At 40.7% G+C, this 26,580-nt stretch overlaps 4 protein-coding genes and 1 non-coding gene across 11 annotated transcripts; 2 read left to right on the forward strand and 3 right to left on the reverse strand.

Annotated features, from left to right (window-relative positions):
- Positions 1-1,578: 1,578 nt before the first annotated feature.
- On the reverse strand, positions 1,579-1,975 carry LOC130138262 (uncharacterized). Its single transcript, XM_056311827.1, has one exon. The coding sequence runs from the start codon at positions 1,898-1,900 to the stop codon at positions 1,637-1,639; it is 264 nt and encodes an 87-aa protein (XP_056167802.1). The 5' UTR covers positions 1,901-1,975; the 3' UTR covers positions 1,579-1,636.
- Positions 1,976-7,616: 5,641 nt separating this feature from the next.
- Positions 7,617-14,610, reverse strand: LOC115663034 (diacylglycerol kinase 5-like). 6 transcript variants are annotated; one of them, XR_008816518.1, is made up of 14 exons: positions 14,435-14,609; positions 13,976-14,197; positions 13,411-13,533; positions 13,148-13,276; positions 12,485-12,570; positions 11,886-11,982; positions 11,195-11,243; positions 10,949-11,031; positions 9,531-9,598; positions 8,733-8,899; positions 8,561-8,648; positions 8,323-8,383; positions 7,877-8,172; positions 7,617-7,728 (listed from the first exon to the last, which is right to left on the reverse strand). XR_008816518.1 is itself a non-coding variant. In XM_056311153.1 (13 exons), the coding sequence occupies exons 2-13, from the start codon at positions 14,171-14,173 to the stop codon at positions 7,969-7,971; spliced, it is 1,353 nt and encodes a 450-aa protein (XP_056167128.1). In that variant the 5' UTR covers positions 14,174-14,186; positions 14,435-14,609; the 3' UTR covers positions 7,617-7,968. The 6 variants fall into 6 exon arrangements, 4 of the variants coding, with proteins under 4 accessions (XP_056167128.1, XP_056167127.1, XP_056167129.1 ...); XM_056311153.1 differs by having other exon boundaries at positions 7,617-8,172; positions 13,976-14,186; XM_056311152.1 differs by having other exon boundaries at positions 7,617-8,172.
- A 1,432-nt stretch (positions 14,611-16,042) lies between these two features.
- LOC115663891 (tRNA (guanine(37)-N1)-methyltransferase 1) lies at positions 16,043-21,608 on the forward strand (the record flags this gene model as incomplete). The annotated part of the gene is made up of 9 exons (XM_056311671.1): positions 16,043-16,897; positions 17,006-17,101; positions 17,339-17,458; positions 17,543-17,709; positions 18,032-18,102; positions 19,677-19,819; positions 20,559-20,670; positions 20,774-20,886; positions 21,033-21,608. Coding segments are annotated over 9 exons (1,836 nt in total), but the record flags the coding sequence as incomplete, so codon positions are not given.
- A 667-nt stretch (positions 21,609-22,275) lies between these two features.
- TRNAS-AGA (transfer RNA serine (anticodon AGA)) lies at positions 22,276-22,357 on the reverse strand. The gene has a single exon. It is a non-coding gene; the product is annotated as a tRNA-Ser (tRNA).
- A 140-nt stretch (positions 22,358-22,497) lies between these two features.
- On the forward strand, positions 22,498-26,178 carry LOC115663890 (receptor-like serine/threonine-protein kinase SD1-8). Of its 2 annotated transcripts, XM_056311861.1 has the most exons (7): positions 22,502-24,018; positions 24,102-24,203; positions 24,288-24,502; positions 24,587-24,797; positions 24,901-25,138; positions 25,280-25,427; positions 25,611-26,178. In XM_056311861.1, exons 1-7 carry the CDS (start codon positions 22,635-22,637, stop codon positions 25,917-25,919), a joined length of 2,607 nt encoding a protein of 868 aa, XP_056167836.1. In that variant the 5' UTR covers positions 22,502-22,634; the 3' UTR covers positions 25,920-26,178. The 2 variants fall into 2 exon arrangements, with proteins under 2 accessions (XP_056167837.1, XP_056167836.1); XM_056311862.1 differs by lacking the exon at positions 25,280-25,427 and having other exon boundaries at positions 22,498-24,018; positions 25,611-25,807.
- Positions 26,179-26,580: the final 402 nt, after the last annotated feature.

Below are 26,580 nucleotides of genomic sequence, written 5' to 3' on the forward strand. Positions count from 1 at the left end.
CCCGGCTTCTGATAGACGGGGGAATTACTAAAAAAGTCGTATCATATCAATTTAGTCATAAACTTTTTTTTGATCAATTTAGTTATAAAATTTTTGCATCTGGGCCAGTTCAGTACATCCGGTCGGTTTTGGCCGGCTGGCACTGACGTGGACTTTTTAAATGATATTTTAATAATTTTTTGAATTTTTGTAATGTTCGTTTCAAGTTCATGAATAAATGGAAGCCATTTTGTAAGTAATAACCTTTGGTTGTCGTAATATTCGCTAATCAATTGTAAAATTTACTATCCTATTTCAGAAAATTTCCTCAAATGTAATCAAGTTACCTTTTTAATAGATAATTGGTCGCATATTTAAAATTAATCGGAGGGATGAGATATTTTGGGTTGAAATTGAATGGGCCAAATTCTTTAGGTTGTAGGTCCAGCACAACACCTTGGAATCTCTTTGTCGGCAACTCTCTCACCCAAAAAAAACCCTCCCTCAATTGAAACCTGAGAGCTTGCTTTGCTATGCTTTTCTTTTCTAGGTTTTGATTTCCTGTTTTCTCTCTCCCGATCTAATTCGGGAGTCTTTTTTCGCTTCCTTTGGCGTCTTCTTTCGCTCGTTGTCATTGCATTTCTTCTCTCGTCGTGGTGAATAAATATGCTTGCAGTTGAAAATTTGTGAGAACGCCATCACCAATCTAGCCAACAAGATGTTCAACACGTGATTCTATGACTTCTCGGACATAGTGGAAGTTATCCTCTCTCGATTTAGGTATAGATATAAATTTGAGAACTTTTCTCTCTCGATCTAAATTTAGATTCGGGAGCTTTTTAAAGGCGTTCGATTTGTGGTGGTTCAACATGTTGTTGTTGTTGTCGTCTTTGAATGGCAATGGTGTTGAGGACACCGAACCTCGGTGCGCGCTGCAAGCCGTAATTTCGGGAGGGGAAGATCTTGGTGTGTGCTTATCAATGACGGTTCCGGTAATCGGCCGCTGAATAGATGTGGTTTCTATATGCTGTACTCTTTTGTTTTCTAAGTTTTGTTTTGTTTTGCAGCTCTTTTGTCATTTACTTTGCTCGAAAGTTTTTAATGTTCCTCTTATGTTTGGTCATGACAAATGAATAAAATTTTATTTCAACAAAAAAGAACGTAGACAATATATTTTTATTAACAATAAAAGATAGAATCACACCAATAATAATTGATGGCTATTCCTTTATAGATGATTTAATTGACGAATCAACTATAATGTCGAAAATGAGTTGATCTGTGTATCTTTCTTGTGCAAGTAAGGTTAACATTTACAATATGTGATGCACTCTAATTCCAACTAAAATGAGAGAGATTTACTTTATCTGATAAAAGGTAAACAATTAATGTCAGCAACACCAGAATTAGTTCACAACATCCGATAGTTTATATCTCTCTGGAATTGCAACCTCATCATCAGCAAACGTTATGGCCGTAGAATCAGAGGCAAGAAATTGATTAGCAGGCTTCTCCAATTCAAGATTCCCAACTTCTCGAATACGCTTCATCTAATGGTCCACACACTCAGATTGCCATTGCCAACATTTAAGCAATTCAAGAATGCAAATCTCTCTCTCTCTCTACTGCAATTATTATTAGAGTCCCTCCCTATTTCCTAAAACCTGGTACACTCGGGGCCCCAGGAATTGAGGCGCATGACCTTGCCGTGGGACTCCTCCAGGCGCTTCAAGCCCTTGGCCATGGCGGAAGAAGAAGGGGCAGAGAGCTTCTTGGCCTGAGAATAGGACCTGAGGTTGCTCTTGACGTGCTGGTGGACCGACCTGATGGGGTAGTTCCACCTCGCGAAGCCCTGGTCCTTCAGTGCCTCCACGGCCGCTATGCTGGCCGCCACGATCCACGCTTTGCCACCTGCATTCATCTTCCCTTCGATTCCCTTTGAAAGGAGGGCGAATAAAGGAGGAAAAGGGTTTCCTGTTTTTGTGGGGGTGGGAGCGGATCTGAAATGGGTGCTCGTTTATATATAGCAGGGACAGAGACAGAGACAGAGACAGAGACAGAGTTTGGAGTGTTTCACAAGGGGGTGGTCATTAAAGAAAACCAGAGGCACTAATCACCAGGCAGTAATGAAGGAAAGAGCCGCGGTTTTGCCCTTTTTCCTTCTGGTTTGGGCCCAAATCAGCTGCCAGCCTAGGGCTGGGAACTTGCTTAACCGTCCCTGGTTGACGCGTCGATAGAAATTAAATCGGGCCCCAGAAAAAAAGGGCAAAAAAGAAAAAAAGGGGCTTTGCCTTCCTGATGAGAGAAAAATCTTGATCGCGGGCGAACACATTGTTACATCCTGAAAAATTAGTCCATTTGGGATTTATGAAATACTTGGATTTTATGAATGTACTCGTAGTCGGTTCGCCGGGCGATCATTCACAGGAATGCTAACCATTAGGGAAAGGCTAATAGGGGAATTAAATTCGCGCGACTAAAGGAAATTCTATCGTGAATGGATTTCGACCATTAAATCGGAAGTGATATTTTGAGCATGTTGGCCGATCCAAGGATAGTTAGGGGTCGGTTCGCCATTTGTCCTAGTAGTGGATCGCGGGTGATTCCGTTGACCACGAAACGACTTGACGAATGATTTTGAAATTATACCGACCGATCGTACCCCTCGGATCAAGTGATTGATCTTCGCGATTTTAATGACAACCGAGGTCGTCACGCACCGAACGGACTTGCACGTGACTCGATTCAGTATCGGTCATGAGTCGATTCTGCGAATTTCCCCAGAAGCCGCCCGTTAGCTCGAAAGCGCTCGAGTTGCGTTTAATAGAATTTAATTATGGAATTTTTGCCCAAATTGGACACCGGAAAATCAGGAAGTCACGCCGGAAGGTTAGGATGACGTTGCACGTGACACGTGTGAATTTTTGGTGCGCTCAATTCCTTCGGAAAAATTCGATTTGGACAAGAAACGGAGAAAGTGACCAAAATACCCCTAGGATTTATTAAAGGGTTAGTTGTGTAAGAGAAGGGCATTTTGATAAATTGCCAAAAGTTGGTCAAAATTGATTTTTAAGCCCTTGACCCCCTTTCTCTCTCTACTCTCTCTTCTTTCTCCCCCTCTTCCCGTGAAATCCCCCGTCCTCCGTGAGTCCCCTCCCCCTCCACCGTCTACTCTCTCTCTTTCTCCCCCACCGCTGGCACCGCCGCTCACCGCCGCTTGCCACACCGCCGGACCGCCACCTTGCCGTCGCCGTGCCGCCCTCCAACCTCACCGTCTCTCTCTCTTTCCCCTCTCTTTTTCTCTCTCCCCGTGACCCATTTCCGGCCGTGCAAGACCACACCGCCGCCGTGCAAGCCGGAAACCACCGTGAGTTGTTCGCCTTCGCCGTAGAGCGCCACCGCTTTCCGTTCTAGCCGTTTTAGCCTAGAACGCGGTAAGTCATACTCTAATCCCGATTTAGGATTTTGGGTATCGCCGAACAATTTGATTTTGGGTGAAATTGGACTTGTGCGGGTGCGAAATGTTGGCGCTTTAGACCGGGAATGTATGGCGGGCCTTAAGGAATTAATTTGGAATTTTTGGAGGACGATTTGAGGGAATTTTAAGCTAAGAATCACTGTTTACGAGCTGTGATTCACTGTTCACGAGGCTGTGAAGCTCGGTTCGGGACGCAAGTTGGATTTTTAGAACCGGTATTTAATGGCGAGGAAGTCCCGTGAAGGACCGGAATCAATTTGGCGTCGTTTGGTGGGAGAAAAATAGAAATTTATGTGTTTTACGTACGTTTTAATTATAATTGAGTTGTGGTGGTAGAATTGCGTGTGCATCTGTGTAATGGGCTGGTGTAAATATGTTTGATTCGTGCACGTTTGGGTTCAATTGAAATGACTGTTCAATTGACCATGAGATATGCTGAGTTAGCCAACGCGGGTAAGTCGCGCCTAAACCTAATTTAGGACTTTGGGTATCGACGGGTAATTCCGGACAAAATCAGTATGAAATTAGGTGCGGAATTACATGGATAGGGAGTGGAAATTTTATGGCGGGCCTTAAGAATTAATTCGGGTAATATTTATTGGAAATTCAGAAAATTAGGGGCTGCGAATTACTGTTCATTTGCCTAGAATCACTGTTCACTGCTGTGGATTACTGTTCACCGAGCTGTGATGGTCCGATTGGGACGCAAGTTGAATTTTTGGAACCTAGAAATTATGGCGAGAAAGTCCCGTGAAGGATCGGAATTAATCCGATGCCATTTGGTTGGAGAAAATTGGCAATTTACGTGCTCTGGGCATGTTTGAATTATTCTGGATGGGGTTGATTTAATTGAGTATTTGTTTGTGTGTTATATGAGGTAACTCGAGGATGAAATGAGTATGTTTCGAGGCTGGAGTGAGACTGAATAGAGTGTCAGATGTTGTGGGATGGAATTGGCAAACTTAGGGCTCGATTTAAGGCCAGGTAGTGTCGGTTTGGTGTGTGGTAGTATGGTTAGATTGTGATGTTTAATAGGCATGGAAATGTCGAAATTATGCCTATGAACGTGGCTGTGATTGTGGGCCCATGAGCAGCCTTGTGTGTTTATTGAACCGTGGTTTGATGGATTGAAATGTGCTTGATTATGTGCACGCGTGGGCAGATTGAATTAATTGTTGAAATTGGCCATGTCGAATCTTGAATGAGCATGTTTTACGTGTTAATTTATGCGTGCACGGGCCGCGTGTGATGAGCCAGTTGATTGTGGTAAATGCTTGATGAGCATGTGCATGAGTAAGAAAGAAAAGTGGCGTGGCTTGTGATTGTGGAAGTTATGTGAAGGTGTGTAAGTGCGAGAATGGGATCGGGCCGAGTATCATAAGCTTGGGCGGCGATCACGTACGGGTCTGTTGCATTTGGCACAGGCTAAGGCTTGAAAAAGCAAGAATGAGAATCGGTCCGAGGCACGATTAGCTCGGGTGAGACCGGGATTGGACCGAGGCATCCTAAGCTCGGGTTCCAATCACGTAGGCTGTCGCATTTGGCGCGAGCTGAGTTGGGATCGGCTGGGGCGTGTGATGCTCGGGTCGCGATTGGGGCCGAGGCGTGACGGGTACGCGGGCGGATGTGGTGAATGATCGCGGTGTACAGGCGTGTACGTTTACGCGGGTCTGGCGAGTGATGTGGGAAGTGATGAATGATCGCAGTGTACGAGGCGTGTACGTTTACGCGGGTCACTGGCGAGTGATGTGGGAAGTGATGAGTGGTCGCAGTGTACCGAGGCGTGTACGTTTACGCGGGTCTGGCGAGTGATGTGGGAAAGAGGAATTGAGAACGGAAAGAATGTGTGCGAAATGAGAATTGTACATGCGTGTGTTTGCATCTGATGTAATTGTGATCGAGTGCGGGTGTGCGCATGATCAAGCCTGACCATATTAATTGATGTACCTGTGTTGTGATGATTTGATGTGCGTGGATGTGTGTGTTTGTGCTTATGTCTGGAGGTACGTGATAGCTAGGTTGGGTTTAGGGGTGTACTTGCTGAGAAGTGTCTCACGGTTGTTTTCAACCAAATATTTGAACCCAAACTGAGCCGTGAATAATCCGCCACCACCTCCAGTACGTTTTGGAGTTCCGTGCATACGAGTATGAGACAGCTGAGTTTCAAATGGGAGACGGGATGATGTGGAGTTAGATTCGAGTGGACGCCAAGCAAGGGGTGTTAAAGGTTGTTACGGGTTGTATGGCAGGTCATCGGTTTTTGTTCTTACTCTTGAAGGGTTCAAATGTGTGCACCGGTAAACTAAGGCTTGTATTTTGTAAATATGGTGATACAAGTTTGACCGAGTAATGAATATGTATATATTCTCCCACTGTTTCCCCAGTTAAATTTTTGTTCGGGTGTTTTATGGATTCCGTGTGCGCAATTAAATCTCGATGTTTAGATGAGGTCGGCGACAACCCTGGGGACGTCGCAACCGATCGACCGGAGGCGGGATGTCGCGAGCTCGACGGGAGCTCGGGCGTGACACACATATTATATAAATATCAAGCCAAAGTGGCTCAACCGGCGAGGTTTGAACTTCCCGTGTACCACGTTCAGCTTCGAATCTCGCTACCAACAGTTCCCTTTGTTTGGCCACCTGTAAATCCGATAACTTCTTCTCCTCTTAAACTTTTTCATGCCAATATATTATTTATAAATATGAATGATTTTTTGTGATTGTAACTTTATCAATTAGAGTGATAGGAGGCAAAATAGGATCGTTATACCAAAATCACTTCTGAATTAATTTATTTTGTTGTTATATTTTCTTTTTTTCACAATGTAGAATTTGCGGTAGATCGTAGCGTGCAAGCTAACTTTGTTATCGTAGCACCTCTCCATTCTTCAACTCAATTTTTTTGGCACTATAATTTCACGTCTTTTCTAACAAAGTCCTTGTAACTCTAATATATTTAATCAAGTTCTTTTGCGATCATAAATTTTCTAACTGAGCCACTCTGACGTCATATCAGGCCAAAATTCAACTGATGTAGCTTTCAAGTGCGGCGCACATACGGCTTCTCTGATGTAGATGTCCTCGTTGCGAAATTTTAATTACGTCATCTTCCGATTTCATATTGCCTAACTTTTTCTGTGGTGGTGTCCATGTCTCATCCACCTTGACCAAATACTTTTCACAATGTGCATTGGTATTGCAAGACGATCACGCTAGCTAGAATTGGTTGAATTTGGTGTCAAGTAGACTTAATTAGAAATTTTGTGGGTTCAAAAAAGTGAAAGTATAGGATAGGAAGTAATATATATTTTTTATTTTATAATTAGTTCTAAAAAAGTAATAATTGATAAGACTGGCCGGATTTCCTTGTTGTCTCGAGCCTGCTTATTTGAACGTTCGGGCTTGGAAGGGCTGAGGAGGAGGCTACTTGCTCAATGTTTAATTCGTAGTTGGCTTCATCAACGGTCACTTCCGAAAGTAGAGACAAAACACTTTTAAATCAATTAATTGCGTTGCAATAACTCATGTTCCAAGCACTTATTTGAATAATTCATCAACATTCGCTTCTAAAATCTGACCCTTTTAAAACTGTTGATTGGACTATGTAAGCACATAATAATGATGAGATGTGCTTCGTGTTCGAAGCATGTTCATTGTAGATAAAAAGATTGTCTGGAACTTTCCATCATTAGGTAGGCATCGGCAAACATGATACGGCATCAGTTTAACTGTCGAAAAGTTAAACTCCCATAATATCCACATGCAAACTAGTCGAGACTTTCGACGTCACGCGATTGATCCGGATGAAATAAAAAAGAATCTAGGATTGAAGCCTAGGAAAATTTTTGGTTTGCGCTCTCATCAGGCTCTACCATGACTCAAACTAGATGAAACACACCAGGCTGATTAACAGGGGAAAAATTGACCTGCTTTGCCAAAATAGTCTAGTGGGAACCATTGCATGCTGGCATGAGACAGACATGAATGGTTGATTTGTCACAGTGATTCCCACGCCTTCTGATCTTTGCAACATAAAGACAGCGAAGAAGACAAGCCAGCAAAGAATGTCTCGGTTTGATCAGCATTGTCATTACGGTACCTTCTAGCACTAGACTTTTAAGAAAATAACTCCTATTAAACAATCAAATGAGAAAAGATGGTAAAACTTTCAGTGCACTGACCTTTCTCTTTACCATACTTGCAAGAATATCAAGTCTGTTCGATATCCCGTGATTCAGCATCGCATTACAGTTCATGCCCCTGCATTGCCTTTGACAAGAGTAGGTGAGAATCTAATCTAGTGGCAGGTTCTGCCGTAACACTTCCTCCACTGGACAGGATTAAGCTAGACAGAACAGTCTCCAATGCATCAATTCCCTTTGTTATTCTAGAGGCTCAAGCACATCAAATATCTTACCAGCAATAATGTAAACTCTATCGGCATTATACCTTCTCTTCTTTTCCCACTTTCATGAGCATTTCCTCAATCATATTGCCTCCTGCATTCTGCTAACTAATGGGTGAAGAAGGTTCATGTAGACTTTTAGACCGGCAAAATCGAGGGGCGAGCATTTTCACTTGACCCGCATGGGAAATCTCCACAGTGACACTTCCATCGTCAACTGGCAATGGTTGTCTCCAGGGTTCCCCATCAATTCTCATGTAGGTGTGATCTGCTGCTCCTTTTTTGAACTCGAAACGAACTCCACTTGTCTACAGGGGGGAACAAGAATTTTGGAGGGAAAAAATGAGGCACATCCACACAGACACAGGTTCACCTAGTCCAGCAAAAATTGTTTCCCCAGGCGGCCAATCAATGTTGAATTAGTTTGTGTAATCTGAACATATATATGAAATTTCTACCTGTGCAAGGTGAGTCCCATGTCCTTCTGGGAGTAGTAATATTAGTCCATGCCAAGCATCTCTAAAACCAACGATCTCAATTAGGCCATCATCAACATATGGAGGTGTCAAGTCTCTCTACAACTCGGGCCAAAAAATAGTCTTTCTATAAGAATTAGGAACCCAGAGCACAGAATGCATTGCAAATGAATTTTCTGCAAATCATCTGCAAAAGGATAGCAGCAAACTGAAAACCAACCTCATGTGATTTCTTAGGGTCTGGCTTTCCCCAAGGATTGAGTCCACCAGAAAAGCTGGGCAAGTTGAGGCACACAATGGAACGGATACTGCAATTTACATGGTAATACACTAATATGTAAGTATAGAATGACGCACTAAAAGTCTAGATATAATTTCTAAAATTACTTAACTGAAAAATGAGTACAAGCTCATAAAAGCGCACGTGAAGTGCATTATGGGCATGCACAAACTTCCATGCCACAGGTAGGTAGAAAGGAATAACCTGCGAGGTACATAAAGATCCTCCCATTGGCCTTGTCTTCTCATTATTCTGACATTCACCAGCTGAGCTATGTTCCTGTATAAAATTTATTATAACGAACGGCAAGTAACTCACAAAGGGAAGGAGGGCAGTCAGATAAGTAGATAACTAGGGTCTAAAAGTAATACGATACAAATTCACAGAAGTGCTGGCCGTTAAGGTATGACCATGATCATAGTCAACGAACAGAGTAAAAGTTTATTATAAAATAAATAGTAGCCATGGTTTTTCCAAAAAAAGTTGAATGCACGATACAATCACATGGTTTCACCGAGCTAGAATTATGGTTTGAGAAGCAAAAGTAAGGTCTAGCTAGACACTAGAGTTATAGTTCAGTAAGCCAATGTAAGGCCAAGTTCCAGAGAAGACAGCCGCATTTTCAACAGAGACATGCCTTAACGTTACATCCTCAGATATTGACCACTAATGATAGCAAGCTGTACTTCAATTTAACTACAAATAATCTAGCCGCTTTCAATCATTCAAAACAATCTCGAATCACTGAAAGGAAGTACCAACAAAAAAGTTTTGATAATGCCATCTGGCAGGTGTTTATCTCCAACTTCAATTGTTAATCACTCAAAAGACGATAGCAAATGGGAAATGGAAGCAGATACGGGATACGAAACTGTTAAGCATCACTACAGAAACTAATAAAAAGACTCACCGTGAAGAAGGATGAAAACAAGATGTGCAAAACCATCCTTGAGTACATCCAAGCTTAAAATAATTGCTCTGACAAGCCAAAAACAGAAGCAGTTGGCAGTAAGTCTCACCATTTGCTCATTGAGATGATGAAGGAAAAAAATAACCTAAAACTTGTTTCAAATGCTTTCAAATTGAAAAATTCTAGCTTCGGTTCCTTGTCTGTTAATGATCAACTCCTCGTTACTGCATAGGGGAACTTTATATTTGGAGACACCATCAAAAGTGAGTGCAGGTGCAAATAAATCATAATTTCTCAATGATACCAAGTAAGGCTTTGTATGTTTCCTCGAAAATGACGATTTGAAAAACTTTTTTTCTTAAAAATGATCGCTTGTATTGCTTGAAATAATTAATTAATGAAAAATATTTTCATTATTGACAACAATTTATGTCTAAATATTTTCATTCACGATGAAAATATTTTTCATCTATTCATTTTTATAAGTGATACAAACGATCATTTTTAGAAAAATATTTTCCAAATTATTAATTTTCCGTGAAACAAACGGAGCCTAAAATTGGAAATGGTATCTGAATCAGTGGATGGATTGATGTATACTTCAAATGTATTGGTAGACAATAAAATCCAAATGCAGGAGTTCTTCTACATAATTTCAATCAGTAACGGTGGCAACTGGTAGGTGATATTTGACCATTAATGTGGCAAATTAAGTGAAATTGGGTAACAGGAGTTGCTTAAACTCTAGATTTGCTTTCCAAACTAAACGGTTTCCAGTCCTTGAGCTTGACAAATAAAAAGCATTGCCTTTATCGTTACCTCAATCTTATGTGATCAGTTTTCGGGCGACAGTAACAATTTTGGAAAATTATGCCGGAGAAGGAACCCTACAGCCAAATAAAATATAACAACTGGGACTGAAAACTACATCTAGTGTGAGACTGAAACAAAATTGGATTCATTACACCGTATGGAGTAAAAAGAAGTGAATCGAAACTTGAAAGCTAGCTTTGAAAATGGCTAATAGAGCAGTAAGGTGGAGCAAGCCATGTGGTTTCATGCTATATACCATACGTGCATTTTCTACAGGTGTATCTTGAATAAACGGATTGCTAGAACAAGAAGAAGGCTTCACTGAGAAACAAGCAAGACATATAGTATCTTTTTTCAGCTGCTTTTAACAAATATTTGTCTTGAGGATTGTGTTTGAGTCTGATGATATAAGTACAATCACTTCCAACTGCCTTGAGATGATCAAATCTTGAATTCAGAAAAAAATCACTATGAACTCAACTATTTAAGACAAAATAGGTCCTTCAAAAAGAAAAAAAGTGCAACATACCAGAAGATTTCGCATGCAAGACAAACAGTGTCAGTTTGCAATTTTTGAATAATTTAGTAATAAGTGAGAAGAGTACTTGATTAACTAACTGGTTCTTAAACTTCTCCGGGTGTAACTTCCGGTCTGAGTGAAATGCATATGACACTTGCGCATCCATTCCTGACAAGAACAATTAATTGCTATAGAGATGAGTAGCTACATTCATCTTTTACTAATTTCATCAAATAATCAGTCAATCTCACTCAAGGCCTCGGATGAATGCTAGCATTTCAATTTTAGTTATTGAAGAACTATAACTTATTGATCTAATTCTGTTTCTCACCCGTGCTAAAGTAGTTCCAAAATCTTCCACGAAATGTGTGAAACCCATCCTGATAATCATCAGTGGAATAATAGCAAGTAAATAGCAGTGAATTCTCCAAATGAATCCAAAGAGCAGGATAAATAAATTAGGCCAGCAGAGAGTCAAGTTATAAGATACTGCCATTTGACTACAGGTGTTAAATGTCTAAATCCAAAAGATAGTAATAACCTAGCCGGTTGACCTATCGATTTCATAAAGGCAGAAGCTGTCCAGCATTAAGCAACTCATTCAGTTCATACTCTTTTGGCTAGCAAACTCATCAGATCAAGCTATCAAAAATCTCGGGTTAACTCTGTTACTTTGAGACTATAACTGAGCACCTTGTGTAAAAATTACACATCAGTGGAATTTTGGCAGCCAAAATATGTCTATACACCTATGTCTTCATCTACTTTGCAGAAAGTTAAGTCTAGGAAGAAATGCTTTTTGATGCAATCAACAAGACCGTCAAGTTGCATAATTCACAGTCCAGGATGGTACATTATACAGAATTTTTCTTTACAAAAGCAAATTCAGTCCCTATATGCTACTATAAATTTAACAGGTGGAAATTTCTAATATTATTCACACTCTGCATCATCAATTAGGTCATGGCACAGCTTATAGTATAGATAGAAACTGCCATATGTAAGGTATCTGGCTGAAGGACCTGTTGGAATGCATTCAATGAATTGGTTTGTCCACTTGGTTCGATTGGATCACATGAACCTTCCTTAAGAGCCCTCATTTGCATGACCAAATGCCAACTGAAATTTAGTGAAATTCATTATTAACATAATGCAGTTCAGAGGATGTGCCGAGTGGCAACCTCTAAATATAATTTTATGTTCTGACCGAGCAAATCAGTCCTTCGGGAAAGTTCAAAAGGAAAGAAAACAGTTCTGTGCACTTCATTTCTCAGGCTCATGATTCTGTTTATAGGCTCTTCACTAACACAACTCAAAAGTTCAATGCAATGTGGCTCGCACTTTTTGCTCTAAGATGTGATAATATTGTTTAATCGAAACTTTATAGGATGACAAAGCATACAGCATCAAAATATTAAACACAGCTCGAGAAGTAAGAAGTAAGGGAGTCCAAAGTCACTATGAAGCTAAAACAGCAGGACACGAGAATTGATGACACGATATTTTGGCCACTCCAGGAAAAAATGATACCGATAGTCTTGTTTGATGAGCTTGCCTATATACATCCACTGCTATTGTCCTAGTAAGTCAAATAGAATATATATAAACTCAAAACATTTACCCATCTATTTTCATCTCTTTTGCAGTCTTCACTTGACTTAGGAATGACATCACAGATCGCCTATCTACCCCAGGATTTTTCTTTCCCTGAAATTAGAAAATTAAATGTCATAAATTATCAGAGTCACAATTCCTACAAGAATGCTAGAAATCACAGTTCTTTCAGGGTGCAAAAAAAAAAAAAATTTCAGTGGGGAACTTTCTATCCCAATAGGTAGGCATTATGTGCAACCCATGTTTTTTTTTTTTGGGTCGAAATGTGCAACCCATGTTAGAGCGAATGAAAAATGACAATTTTTAAGGTTGTATCCAGACATTGCAATTTCACGATGAGGCCACAAGTAAAAGCAAACAAAAACCTACAAGCGTGCCCATCCCTACACTCTAATACTATGTTTGGGAAGCTAGAGAAACGGTGGGTTAGAAATTCGAGGAGAAAATTTTAAATTCTCCCCTCCCCCTCTCACAAAAACAAAATCTCTACCATTATCACCCCAATTTTCATCCCCTCCCATTTCTTTAGCTTTCCAAACAGAGCTTAAAAGAAAGTTAAGCACCATAATGGATGAAGGCAGATAGCTGTTTCTGAGACTTGAAAAGAAAGACATTTCAAGACTAGGAAGTCCATTTACTTGCTCCAATGGTACCAAATATGAAGTCCTACCCAGCCAAACGAAAATGGAAGGTTATTTCCGGTTCCAAGAGGCACAGTAGCAACTGGAGGTGGTTGAGGTAATTTGAGATCAGAAACTACCCCAAGAAGCCAGTTAGCGGTGCCGTCCCCACCTGCAACCTAGACATACATGCAGAAAGAGAACAACTATCATCTACGGGCGTACATGCGGAAAGAGAAGGTACATGATGCTTCTGCACAAGGAACATAAAACATCTTTGTGCATTGTGTTCGAAACTGAACAAGTGACTTACAATTAGCTTCAGTCTTTTCTGGATTTCACTGGCCAAAGGATCACCATCCTGTTTCAGAATTTCTAGATTTTCATAAAGCTGTTGTAGCACCTCTCCAGGAGCTGTCTCTCCCAAATCAAAAACCTGATAAACCATACACATCCCACATGACCACAGGGAAAAAAGTAAAATTCAATTAAACAAGAGAGTAGATGGTGTTGGAATTGACTTTCTACTGTAAATAGTAATCTAAGCTATTATTATCTGTCTCCTATTAGATTTCTTGTACCATTGATTTTTGAATGGATATGTCTCAACACAGCTTATTGCTAACTGAGTAAAATCAAGTAATGCAGTGCAGAGCCTTTTTCAAATTATCTTTCCGCGACTGTCTTTAGAGCTATTTTTCATGATTCTGATTTATTCATCTTCCAAACTAACATCACGTAACTCGTGCAATACTATGAATCTAGTATACGATTCGATGAGCACAACATCAAATTCCTTGTGCTCTATCTGTTCTTGCAGCGATGAGGCGGAATGGGGACACTAACGAATTTAGCTATGGAGAAGGTACGAAGATTACCTGATTTTTGTTAAGGAGAGTCCTATAGGTAACAATAAGATCTCCACCTCGCCGACCACCACTGTTGGAGTTTACGAACACTACGACCGGACAAGCCGGCACATGGGAAACATCCCCGACCTCTTCCAATCGGCGTGCTAGGACGTAATCCGGTATGTAGAAGTCCTTCAAGATATCCTCTGAAGGGTAGCCGCCCATGACAAACTTCCAACTGGCAGGTAGCTAGCAACGAACAATCAAATCCCAAGTTCGAAACAACACGAAAGAGATCACGACAAGCGAACGAGAAGCAAACAACAGCATCCCGATACGGAATTCATCCGAAATGACATGCACGGGCGGCATGGAGGAAAAGTTCGGATTCTACGACACAGGCGCAAGTGGTGCAACATCGTGCGAGCTGAGCGCGAGAGACAGGCGGATGATCGAGCGAGGCCGAGCGGCGAGAGATGCTTTTACCTGGGGAGCCCGGAGGATGGTTGGAGTGAGCGGACTGGAGAAGATGCTCTCAGATGTCACGCAGCTTGATCAATACCGAAAGGTCGTCGTCATCGTGGAACTGGAAACCCACCATTATCGGCTACATTGAATCCTACGAGGAGTTCGTGGCTAAAGCAATTGCTTGCTGACGTTGTCGCGCAGGTTTTTGAGTGCGCAAATAGCGACAGAACAGGAGATCGAGCTGTGCCACGTAACACCACACGCGGCAACTCGTGCTTCGCTCCTAAAATACGAAAAGGAAATTAGCTTCGGACTTTCACCCCCTCCTCATCCGCCAGAATTACCCGATCGATTCTAAACTTGTACAAATATCAATTTAATTTTAAATTTTTTAATTTTATCAATTTAAATTCATACTTTTCGACCTTTTGGAGCGCCGCATGGTATAAGTTTAGACTTTCACCACCTCCTGATGTTGTGATGAATTTGGTGATATGATCTCATTCATGTTCGGGATAACAACATAAATAGTTGAACTTTGACTTAATAAGCAATATGATCACTGAACTTTTAATTTGTTTGATATAATTCTTGAACTTTAGCTTAATATTCAATGTGATCTTTGAACTTTTTACTTGTTCAATGTAGTTTTTGGGCTTTTGATAACTATATGTGTATGTTCAATGTAATCTTAGAACTTGAATTAATGGAATGACTACATTGAATAATTTCATATAGTTTATGGACTAAATTGGATGCTCCTTCTACCTCTACGTTAGGAATCCTTGATGACCTAGTTGCTGACCAACTCTTGTCCCAGTGGGAAATTGATAGCCTTAAGGATGGAGATAACTCAGATAGCTCTACTGACAACACAAAAGAAGGATTTCGATATAAAGTAGGCATGTGATAAGTGTGTGCAATATATATGGTGTGAATTATATGTGTGAAAGTGTCTGTACCAGAGAGTCAGTACATTTACTTTAAAATATGCTTGTACTATCTAGATGGGAATCCCATGGGGGGAATCCCACATAAGTTTATGCCTATATAAGGTAGTGTATTAATAGGGCAACCTAGTCCCAGAAATAAATTCGTGTTGTGTTCTAAACTCATTGCTTTTTAAACCCTCTCCATCCTCTTCTAGAATGATGCTTTATAATTAGGATCTTGTTGTTAGTTCGGTAAGGTGATATGATTAATTATGCTCTCCACTTGCCATAAGTGTTCGTTTTTGAGAAGCAAGTCTTAAGAGACTAAAAGGAAGTTCCTTTGAAATGGGGACGATATTAAATAAATTAAAAGTTCAGGAACCATATTGAGTTCATAAACCACATTAAACAGATTAAAAATTTATAGACCACATTACATATTATACCAATATTACATATTATACCAAAATTCAAAGACAATTTATGATTAAACAGGCACAATTGCTTATTGGGGGGGGGGTGTTTTGAACCGGGTCCTGGCGTCTGTTCGCCATATTTCAACCCGTTGACTCCGGACAACGGTCAACACCAGCAAAGGCTCTGGCAATAGCACTTTCGTTTCTCCCTTTTGCTTTGCCCACTCTATCCGTTTGCTTGCCTATGCTTATAATAAAATCTCCATTTCCAAATCTCCTCTCCGGCGACGGCGACGGCGACAATGGTCGCAAAGTTCTTGCTTAAACCTTATCACCGACTATCCTTTCCCATTCTACCGTCCAAATGCCTCCTCTCTCCTCACTCTAAACCCAGCTCAATCCTCTTCGCCATCACCTCACGCGCCGCCGCCGACATCCCTCAACTCCACGCCGCCGGGTCACCTCTACCCTACGGACCTTCGCTCCGGAAGGGCACCGTACCCTCGCAATCCTTCAAAGACTTTGATCAGGAGGAAGGATGCGAAGATTCGCTCGACGAAGGGAGCTTCGCCCGGGCTTTCAGGATTTCCGCCCTGCGAGTGCCGTCCAAGGACTGCTTCGCCCTCGAGAGCCGCCTCCGCGGGCACCTCCTCAACTGGCCTCGCGTCTGCAACGTCGCCCGGGTTCCAGGCGACGAAGTCGAAGACGATGTCGCCGAGCTCATGGGTAGCCGGAACGGATCCCGGGAATCCGGTGATGGAGAGGGTTTAGAAAGGAGAATTTATGGGAAAGCCGAGGGTGATGGGGAGAGATTGAGTGGTGTTCTGTACAGGGAGAGGCTTGCGCAGACGTTCAATTCACAAGGTTTCGTGAACTTTAGGAACTTGGCGAAGATTTCGCGGCCGAAGAAGAGGAAGAAAAGGGAGGCTAATGAGAACAGAGAAGGTGGTGTCAAGAGGAATAAATTTGCTGTGGTGGAGGTGATCGACGATGAAGAAAGGGAAGGAGAGGATTTGAGGGGTTTGTTGGGGGATGATTTTAAGGGGAGAAGGTGGAGGGGTTCGACGAGATTGTTGCTTCTGGATGACAGCTATGCCGAAAAATGCTTGGAGGATATGCCGGAAGCTGTCAAGGTGGGTTCTTTTTGGTGCTTAAGAGACTTGAAGTCAGTTGAAGTTATTTGGTTTCTCGTATGTTGTTTCTCCATTCGTAATGATAACATCATCGCATTGTTGTGCCAGGCCGTATTGAAAGAAGGCGAAAGAGATGGCGCCAGCTCAATCGAGCTTGTGTCATGCACGCTGACTCTGTTCTATGATTACTGGTCGATGAATGAGGTGATTATACCAACACCGTTGCAAGTTCCTGTTTTTGCAAGCAGTAAGGCTATATAGCACGGCTTTGTCCTAGCCATCAGTTGGATGCTTTTGTTTTCTTATGTGAGACTAGGCTTTTATTTCGATTGTGTGATTTGGTAATACATGCTAGCAGCTCATTATTATTAAAAACTTGGAGGACTTACTGTACAAGTACTTCGAATTGGTTTTCCTCTCATTCTATGTTCATATATGCAGATTTTGGAGGCCTTGCTACCTAAGGGGATGATTGTTCCTTCGGCTTTTGAAACTGTAGGACATATTGCGCATTTGAATTTGAGAGAAGAACATGCACCATACAAGAAGCTCATAGCAAAGGTGTTTACTGCTCAGTCTTGGATATTAGGGTTACCATGCGTTAATTTTTATGATATACCATAACAGTATTATGTGATCTTTCAGGTAGTTTTGGATAAAAACAAGCCAAAGATTCAAACAGTTGTCAATAAGATGGACATGATTCATAATGATTATAGGACGATGCAGCTTGAGGTTTTGGCTGGAAACCATTCCCTAGTGACTACTGTTGTTGAAAATGGGTTGAGATTTAGTGTTGATCTTGCAACTGTGTATGTTCTCATATCCTTCTAAGTTGTTTATTTAGATCGAGTTTTAGAAGTTGAATGTTTGATAAATTCAATAACAGGTACTTCTCAGCGAGGTTTCAATAACCTTTTCCAATTAAAAGTTCATGAAAATATTGAGAAGCTCCATCTTGTGTCCCAGCAATATGACCAGTACTTTTGTCACAGTCAATGTAGATAAATTACTAGCTTCCGTTCAACTACAATTTTTCTGTATTTGGCATGAATGATATCTGGAGTGGAAGATTCAGAATTTTTCAGTTTCATTCTGGCACTCTGGGACATTATCTTTTCCTATCTCATGCAGTTACTGGAATTCGAGGCTAGCGACTGAAAGGCAGAGACTTTTGAGTGGCTTCACTCGCAATGATGTTGTCTGTATGTTCTTTTTTCAGTTGCATTTGCGGTTATCAATCTTTGTAATGTTACACTTGAGTCTACTCTGTAATGATAGTTCTGACGTAACCATGATTTTGGTGTGTGTTATCTGGTTACCAACCCACATTTTTAGTTGTCACTTGTACTTTTAATGCTGAAAATTAATATACAGGAAGATGTAATAGAAAATCTGAAGCAGTTATTATTAATAAGTGGGTGGAAGACTTATCAAGCAGTAAGAGCAGCGTACCATGATTTCCTTGATGTAATTATGTGATGCCATTTCTTTATTTTCTGGCTGAGTTCCTTCGTCCCACCGTTATGATTCTGACTCGTTGACATATAAATGACTGAAATGTTAGGCGACTTGTTTGTTAAGAACTAAGTTTAAGTAAAAAGTACATTTTTTGTTTTCCCTCAAAATTTAGAATATATCATATATTTGAAAAAAAATTATGAAAAAAATATATGTGAACCTACTTGTCAATATTTGTATATTGTGAAAGCAGCGTACCATGATTTCCTTGATGTAATTATGTGATGCCATTTCTTTATTTTCTGGCTGAGTTCCTTCGTCCCACCGTTATGATTCTGACTCGTTGACATATAAATGACTGAAATGTTAGGCGACTTGTTTGTTAAGAACTAAGTTTAAGTAAAAAGTACATTTTTTGTTTTCCCTCAAAATTTAGAATATATCATATATTTGAAAAAAATTATGAAAAAAATATATGTGAACCTACTTGTCAATATTTGTATATTGTGAAAGCAGCGTACCATGATTTCCTTGATGTAATTATGTGATGCCATTTCTTTATTTTCTGGCTGAGTTCCTTCGTCCCACCGTTATGATTCTGACTCGTTGACATATAAATGACTGAAATGTTAGGCGACTTGTTTGTTAAGAACTAAGTTTAAGTAAAAAGTACATTTTTTGTTTTCCCTCAAAATTTAGAATATATCATATATTTGAAAAAATTTATGAAAAAAATATATGTGAACCTACTTGTCAATATTTGTATATTGTGAAAGTTTCAGGTGTTTAGGATTAACAAAAACAAAGTGCGTCCGCCTCAAGATTTAGATCAAGCAAAAAGTAAAAGTCTATCCTGACATGATGTTTGTTAGCCACCACAATTTATCTTGCCTGAAAGTAACAGTTTGAGAAGGTCGGAAGTTGCCTGCAGCAAGGAAAATGTACTGGTGCAGCACCTTGTCACTAGTGGATTGCAAGTTGCACTTTCTCTATGGATTAGGGCAATACATCTTCTAGGTTTTACCATGCCTTGTCAACTAAAGAACTATCTCACATCTCAACTATAGTTTGATTAGACAATAATTGAAGCCAGAGTGTGGGTCCTTTGTATTGTTTTGTGAACTGTCCTGGTATTTCTGGAGCATTTTATTTCTAATACTTTCCCTTCATACTCGTTAGTCCAATAAAATTCGTTTCTTCATTTTACTTTCTGTGTTGCCCTGCTGTGGAGATCTTCACATTTGTGACTACAGATCTGCTTATTATCTCCCTATTCTCGGTGGAAGTGCTTAATGAATTATTATTTTGTAAATGACAGGTGATGTGTTTTGTGGTGTTGGACCAATAGCCATTTCTGCAGCAAAGATAGTCAAACGAGTCTATGCCAATGACTTGAACCCTCATGCAGTTGAATATCTGGAAAGGAACATTGTACTCAACAAACTTGACAGGAAAATTCGGGTAATATGTAAGCCAATGAAATACTAGAGCTGTGTAAAAGTCCAAAATCAGATTTTACTAAACAAACTAAAGCAGAAAACGTCTGTAGGCCTAAACTCAAATAGGAAACCAGTTTTAATAATCTAGTTAGTCAGTTTACTCTGGTATCTTTTGAGATCTAACTTTGGTTTATGAGTTTCAATAGAGGTATCAGATTACTTGACATGTCTGGCATCAACATGAATTCTCTCAGAAACTTGGGTTTAAGATTGCATGAATATAGAGGTGTCAGATTGCATCAGGATCGTTCTTTCTGGATCTTTGACATCTTATGCTGTTGACATTCGTGAGGATCGGTGTGCATGTTGTACTCGATGATGTGATTATATGTGAAGCTAACATGAAAATATATTTCACGTGATAAGAGATGTTTTTCTTAGTTCCGAGTTATTTTAGGATGTGGTTTCACATATCCTGTTTTCATTATCAGACCTTAGTGTGTTATTAATGATTTACTTTTGTAGTGTCAGTATTACACTTAGATAACGAGGTTTATCATACTGACATTCACAAGGAAAGTTATATTACATAGTGTCGACCATGTCCGTAATTGTCAACTCATATCATCACTGCTCATAGAAGCCACAACTTGGCGAACACTGATACTTGCATAATACACATTTTAGTTCACTGCCAGATTAACTGATGTGTTCTCAAGGTAAAATTATGACTCTGCATCATTGACTTTGATGCCTCATAGGTTTTCAATATGGATGGAAGAAGGTTCATCAAGTCCTTGTTTGCAAGTGAGAAAGCTTTGTCCATCACACAGGTTGTTCTGAATTTGCCAAATGATGCTGCTGAATTTTTAGGTATGTTATTACTGTTATTAAAGTAATGGGGAAAGGTTTCCATACGATACATGCATGTTTCTGTACTATGAGTGTAATTTTTATTAATTCTTATCTCCGACAGATGCATTTAGGGGAATATATGGAGATAAACCCAAGGGAATGATGCACGCCCTACCTGTGATCCATGTGTATGGATTCTCAAAAGCTCGAGATCCTGAGTTTGACTTTCATGAGGTGGGTGCCTCTCAGATATCTCCCTTACAGTTGCCTTGCAATAGGGCAAGCTGCACACGTCTTTTCTCGTTGCTTGCTATTTTGTCCATCTGTTGTTCTCTTTTTTGATGATTCTTTTCCTTTTTGGTTTCTTAATGTGAATGCAGAGGATAAGAATTGCCTTATCGGAGGTGGCAGTTCAAGTAGAAATGCGTAGGGTTCGCCTTGTTGCGCCGGGTAAATGGATGTTGTGTGCGATGTTTACCCTTCCTCAGAGTGTAGCATTTGCGAGAACAATGAAATTCAAAGATCGAAATTTAGACTGAGAAGCTGAAAGTTCTCACTGCATGTCACTTCTTTCAAGGGTAAATATTATAAATGTATATAACACCCACATACTTACACATTGGATTGTGAGTCCCCCCAAAGGAAGGTAAGCTTTGTTGCGGATAACATGCGAACAAAGTATATCGAGGTTTCTTGGTCTTGGCCAGCCAAGATCTGGAAGGAAGTCCAGTAAACTAAGGTTGCTTTTGGATGGCTTTGCCAATGAATTCAGCACCTTGTTATTCACTCCCCTACTTTGTTAAAGGGGCTGTCAAAGGTTATACCCACCGATGTATCGGGCATGAGGTATATCGGAAGCCAAGATGTTTATGTTGAAAATTGTACTTACCGGTGCTTTGGATGGGCATCACTACAAATTTGTCTTGTTTTATATCTACTCGTTGCATTTAATCAAAGTTTGTCTACGCCCCTACAATGGCATGTATTGTCATGGCTATTGAATCTCTTGTCCAACGAAATACTTAAATATCTTGCATATGCGGGTGTTTGCCTTTGCCTTACATATCACAACTTGGATAAAGCAGGGCATTTATGGCATGGCCTCTCGCAAACTTAAGCATCTTCGATCTCTTTTCACCTGTATGTACTGTGGGAAGATCCGGGGTCTACGCATCAGATGCTGCGCGCTCCATGGATATCTCGTACGGTGTCCTAACTTCTCCAGTGGAACACTGCTCTTGATGGTTATTGTGTCCCCTGCTGATTAATCTGCTCGAAGCTTCAACTTCATGTCCCTAGAAAAAGCCTCGATGTGTCTGAAAATTTTGAAGCTCCGCATGGAAATAGGATCGAGAGAGTTGCTATTTGGTCATATGTGGTAACAAGATCCCACTAGCATATGCATGGGCCGTGGACGTCTTTGAGAGATTTGCCGAGCAATCCTTGTCATTTCGTTTGATTCACCGACTTATTAATGTCAAATCGTGAATCCAAGTTTGGAAGGGTGCATTAAAGACGAAGAGTGTTATCCTAGAAAAAGAGAGTGAAAAGTGTCTAATGCGGGTTCCAAGAAGTAGAAGAAAACAAAGAACAAGGGAAAAAAAAGATGGAAAGAAAGAAAAACGTGAACGGCAGGATTCGAACCTGCGCGGGCAGAGCCCACATGATTTCTAGTCATGCCCGATAACCACTCCGGCACGTCCACACCCGTTTGATATAATTTGCTCTAAATTTATTAAAATATAAAAAATTATGGTTAAATACGTAATTTTCCGTAGTGTATCCGTTGGTTTCTCATTGTCACTAGAAGAAAAGTCTATCGGCTGCCAAGACTTGAACATGCAGGTCTTTGGACGTCTCTCACTCGAAGGCCAAATAATATTTGCAGGGACGTAATATTATAGAGTGTGCATTTATTGACTTGGCACGGGTGCCATGACTTAGGACTTACGAATTCTTGGATCCATCATTCATCTCTTTCCATGGAATTGTCACCAGAAGAAAAATCCTCTGTGCATCTTTGGCAATACCCGACTATGAAGCTGATCCTCCTGTCCTCGTGGATGTTCTCGTGTCATTGCATTCAATTCTCTGTTGTTCTTGCTGCTGCAGCAAGCACGATTTCAGCGGGACAGAGTCTCACCAAGCCAGACACTCTAGTATCTTCTGGTGGGGTATTTGAGTTGGGTTTCTTTTTCCCGGGAAATTCTTCTTACACATACCTTGGAATATGGTACAAGAAGATTGAGGAAAGAACCGTTGTCTGGGTGGGTAACCGAGATCAGCCTCTCACCACCTCCGCTCCTTCTCTTGCCATAGACCGAGCTAATCTGGTGATCCTGGATGGCAGAATAACCTACCAGGTGAGCAATAATTCCGTCAGTGGAAACGTCAGCGCAGCGCTGTTGGATTCGGGAAATTTTGTATTGAGGGAGGATGGCTCGGAAGCAATTCTGTGGCAGAGTTTTGATGAACCTTCTCATACTTTTCTGCCTGGAATGAAGGTTGGATACAGCAGAAAGACTGGAAAGGTATGGGCGCTGACTTCGTGGAAAAGTGCCGTGGACCCTAGCCCTGGCGATTCCTCCCTGATGATAGATTCCGAAAGCCCAGATGAGTTTGTTATTGTGAAAGGTAGTGAGAAATATTGGACTAGTGGGCCTTGGGATAGAGATGCACAAACGTTTTCTCTTGTTCCTGAGATGAGATTAAACTACATTTTCAATTACAGCTTCATTAGCAATCCCAATGAGGTCTATTTCACATATTCGCTTTATAGTTCGTTTAGAAATACAAGTACAAATTTAGTTATGGACCTGTCTGGACAGATTAGACAACAAACCTGGCTAGAGACTAATAAGGCATGGAATCTGTTTTGGGCTCAGCCACGGGACAATTGTGATGTCTACAGGGTCTGTGGCTCATTCAGCAGATGCAGCTCCAGAACTGATAATTATTGTGGTTGCTTGGATGGATTTAAACCCTCAGATCCAGAGAAGTGGCAACAGCATGATACATCTGCAGGGTGTGTGAGGAGAACACCGTTGCAGTGTGAGCAAATGGGATATGGAAATGGTGATAAGGACGGGTTCCTCAGGATGGACAATGTGAGATTTCCGCTGTATTACAATACCTCGAACAGAATATCCACTGAAGCATGTATATCAGCCTGCTCAGGTGATTGTTCTTGCACAGCATATGCTTATGATGGCAGTGCCACTGGTGCTGGCACTGGCAGGTGTTTCCTGTGGCACGGAGACCTCTTAAATCTAAAGCAGCCGTCTGAAGATGATCTTGACAGTAATACAATATACATCAAACTTGCCGCTTACGAGCTCCCAAAAAAGAAGCTGCAAAACTCCCAAGGTAGAAGCATTATTCAATCCTGTTGATATATTATTTTACTTTTCTGCAGAAGACTTCCACTTTCTCCAAATGCATGTTTTCAGGGATTAACAAAACACTAAAGATAGCCCTAGCTTCTGTTGTTCCTCTCGTTGCCCTCGTCCTAACCACCTACATCTGTTGCCGATGGAAAAAGGAACAGAAGGGCAAGTTCTCTGATCCTTTTTTCCCTTTTTATTTTTTTGGGGTCTCTCAAGGTGCAAAATGCAGTATGTGGCTTTGATGAACAGGTAAAATGGGACCGACTCAGGACATTTTACTGTTTGATGTGGACATGAGCATTGCTGCTCGTACAGATGAAACTTCTCAAAAAGGAATTGGAAATGAAAAGAACGCAAAGGATGCTTGGTTGCCTTTGTTTAGCTTTTCAAGTGTAACTTCTGCGACACAAAACTTCTCAAATTCAAACAAGCTTGGAGAGGGAGGTTTTGGACCAGTTTACATGGTAGCGAGTTTTATCCTCTTGCAAATTCCATTTCGACACAGCAAGTTCACATTACTAAAGCCTATTCATGTGAATCCTCTCCAGGGTAAATTACTGAACGGGAAACATGTAGCAGTGAAGAGACTCTCCAAGAAGTCTGCTCAAGGGATGTTAGAGTTGAGAAATGAAACAATGCTTATAGCCAAGCTACAACACAAGAACCTTGTTAGACTCCTGGGCTGCTGCTTGGAGCGAGATGAAAAGATTCTAATCTACGAAGACATGCCCAACAAAAGCTTAGATTCCTTCCTCTTTGGTGGGCTGTTTTGCTTCTCTCAGGAATATGCGTTTATGAGTCAATTTAACTTTCTATGCTAATTCATTCAGAATAATGTCTTAGTAATATACAATTGGAACAGATCAAGCAAAACGACTTCTCCTAAATTGGGAAAAGCGTGGACACATTATTGAAGGAATCGCTCAAGGGCTTATTTATCTTCATCAACACTCCAGATTGCGCATTGTCCACAGAGACCTCAAGGCTAGCAACATTCTATTGGATAGTGATATGAACCCCAAGATATCTGATTTCGGCCTAGCAAAGATGTTCAGCGGAAATGAGTCCGAGGCAAACACAAATCGAATTGTAGGGACATAGTAAGTGCAATATTTACCTAACTAAGCATTTATAGACCTGTCATTGACTATACATGTTTTGCAAAGCAAGTTGCTCTTGGGGTGCTCTATGGAATCTCTTGTGGTAATTAAAGAACCTGACCCCAATTGATTGATATGTAGTGGTTATATGTCTCCGGAGTATGCCTTGGAGGGAGTGGTCTCCATAAAGTCGGATGTGTTTAGCTTCGGAGTGCTGCTTCTGGAGATAATAAGCGGCAAAAAGAATACTGGCTTTTATCAGACTGATTCAATGAATCTTCTTGGATACGTAAGAAGCTTTGCACTTGTACAAAAAGAAAGAAGCATCTTTACACTTTAATCTTTGTCCTTTTTTGCTCCTCTAGTTTGGCTATTGGATTCGGATCAGCTTCCTTTTTTGTTTCATCACAACGTAGCTCTTACTTAGCATTGTTTTGACAAGATTAACACATCCCCGTCTCTTGCTTTTCAGGCTTGGCAACTGTGGCAAGAAGACAGAGCTCTCTGCTTGGTGGATTTGGTGTTAGAACATAGCGAATCGTATAGTACGCTGATGAGACATATTAATGTGGCTCTTCTGTGCGTTCAAGAGATTGCAGCTGATAGGCCAACTATGTCAGAAGTATTGAAGATGCTTACGAATGAGCTTTTAATTCTACCTTCTCCAAAGCAGCCAGCTTTCTCACATATAAGGACTAAGAAAATCCCAGAAGCGCCTCTTTACAGATCTGATCACAATTCAGTAAATGATGTTACGGTCTCTTTAATGGAAGCTCGATAGCTTTTCAGACATGAGAGTCATCTTGTTTCATGTGATTCTTCGCTGAAGGGCTGCACTTGTGATTTGCAAGTGCAAAAGAAAAAAGATTTAAGCTGTATTGCGTAATTGAATTAAGGTGGAATTTGTCTTCATCAAGAAACAGGAAGTTTTTTTTTTTTATCGAAAAGAAACAGGAAGTTGATATGAGCTCAATTGAGTTACGGTTGATTATGATCATTATAAAAATAATAGAGCTGGAGCTTTCTATTGTCATGTGGCACTTCACGCTTTTTTGTGTTCTGAAATCTCAACATGGCCATTTAGCCCCCATGTGTCTTCGAATGTCGCAATGGAGACCTGAGTAGTATTGCAAGCAATGATCTAACCTCACATATATAGGCATTTTGACTTGAGATGCCACAACTTGCAAGGACCTCAATTAATCAGCCTTGATAGACAGTACCAACTTATAGCAGCAACACTACTTCTGTTCCGAAGGAACAGGGGAAACACAATTACAACTGTTCAAAGGGGTTTGTTATGTGCTCGTTCTCTCTCAAATGAAATGCTTATTTACATTGAAACTGCGAATAAATCTCTTCCAGTCTGTGAATGTCAACTATTTAATTGCAAGATCACTGGAAGTATAGCTGTGATCAAAACAACTAAGCATTTTGATGAA

This window comes from Syzygium oleosum, unplaced genomic scaffold (genome assembly GCF_021117445.2).
Source record: "Syzygium oleosum isolate NSW1041296 unplaced genomic scaffold, Sole_v2.1 Sole_v2.05, whole genome shotgun sequence".
Lineage (NCBI taxonomy): Eukaryota > Viridiplantae > Streptophyta > Magnoliopsida > Myrtales > Myrtaceae > Syzygium > Syzygium oleosum.

Excerpts from the sequence above, each read along its gene's own strand:
- LOC130138262 (XM_056311827.1), bottom strand. The coding sequence starts at position 1,900 with ATGAATGCAGGTGGCAAAGCGTGGATCGTGGCGGCCAGCATAGCGGCC.
- LOC115663034 (XM_056311153.1), bottom strand. The coding sequence starts at position 14,173 with ATGGGCGGCTACCCTTCAGAGGATATCTTGAAGGACTTCTACATACCG. Across the intron at positions 12,571-13,147 it reads TTCCATTTTCGTTTGGCTGG|GGAAAGAAAAATCCTGGGGT; the intron begins GTAGGACTTCAT and ends TTCTAATTTCAG. Across the intron at positions 11,032-11,194 it reads TTGGAACTACTTTAGCACGG|GAATGGATGCGCAAGTGTCA; the intron begins GTGAGAAACAGA and ends TGTTCTTGTCAG.
- LOC115663890 (XM_056311861.1), top strand. The coding sequence starts at position 22,635 with ATGGAATTGTCACCAGAAGAAAAATCCTCTGTGCATCTTTGGCAATAC. Across the intron at positions 24,798-24,900 it reads CTTAGATTCCTTCCTCTTTG|ATCAAGCAAAACGACTTCTC; the intron begins GTGGGCTGTTTT and ends CAATTGGAACAG. Across the intron at positions 25,428-25,610 it reads CAATGAATCTTCTTGGATAC|GCTTGGCAACTGTGGCAAGA; the intron begins GTAAGAAGCTTT and ends CTTGCTTTTCAG.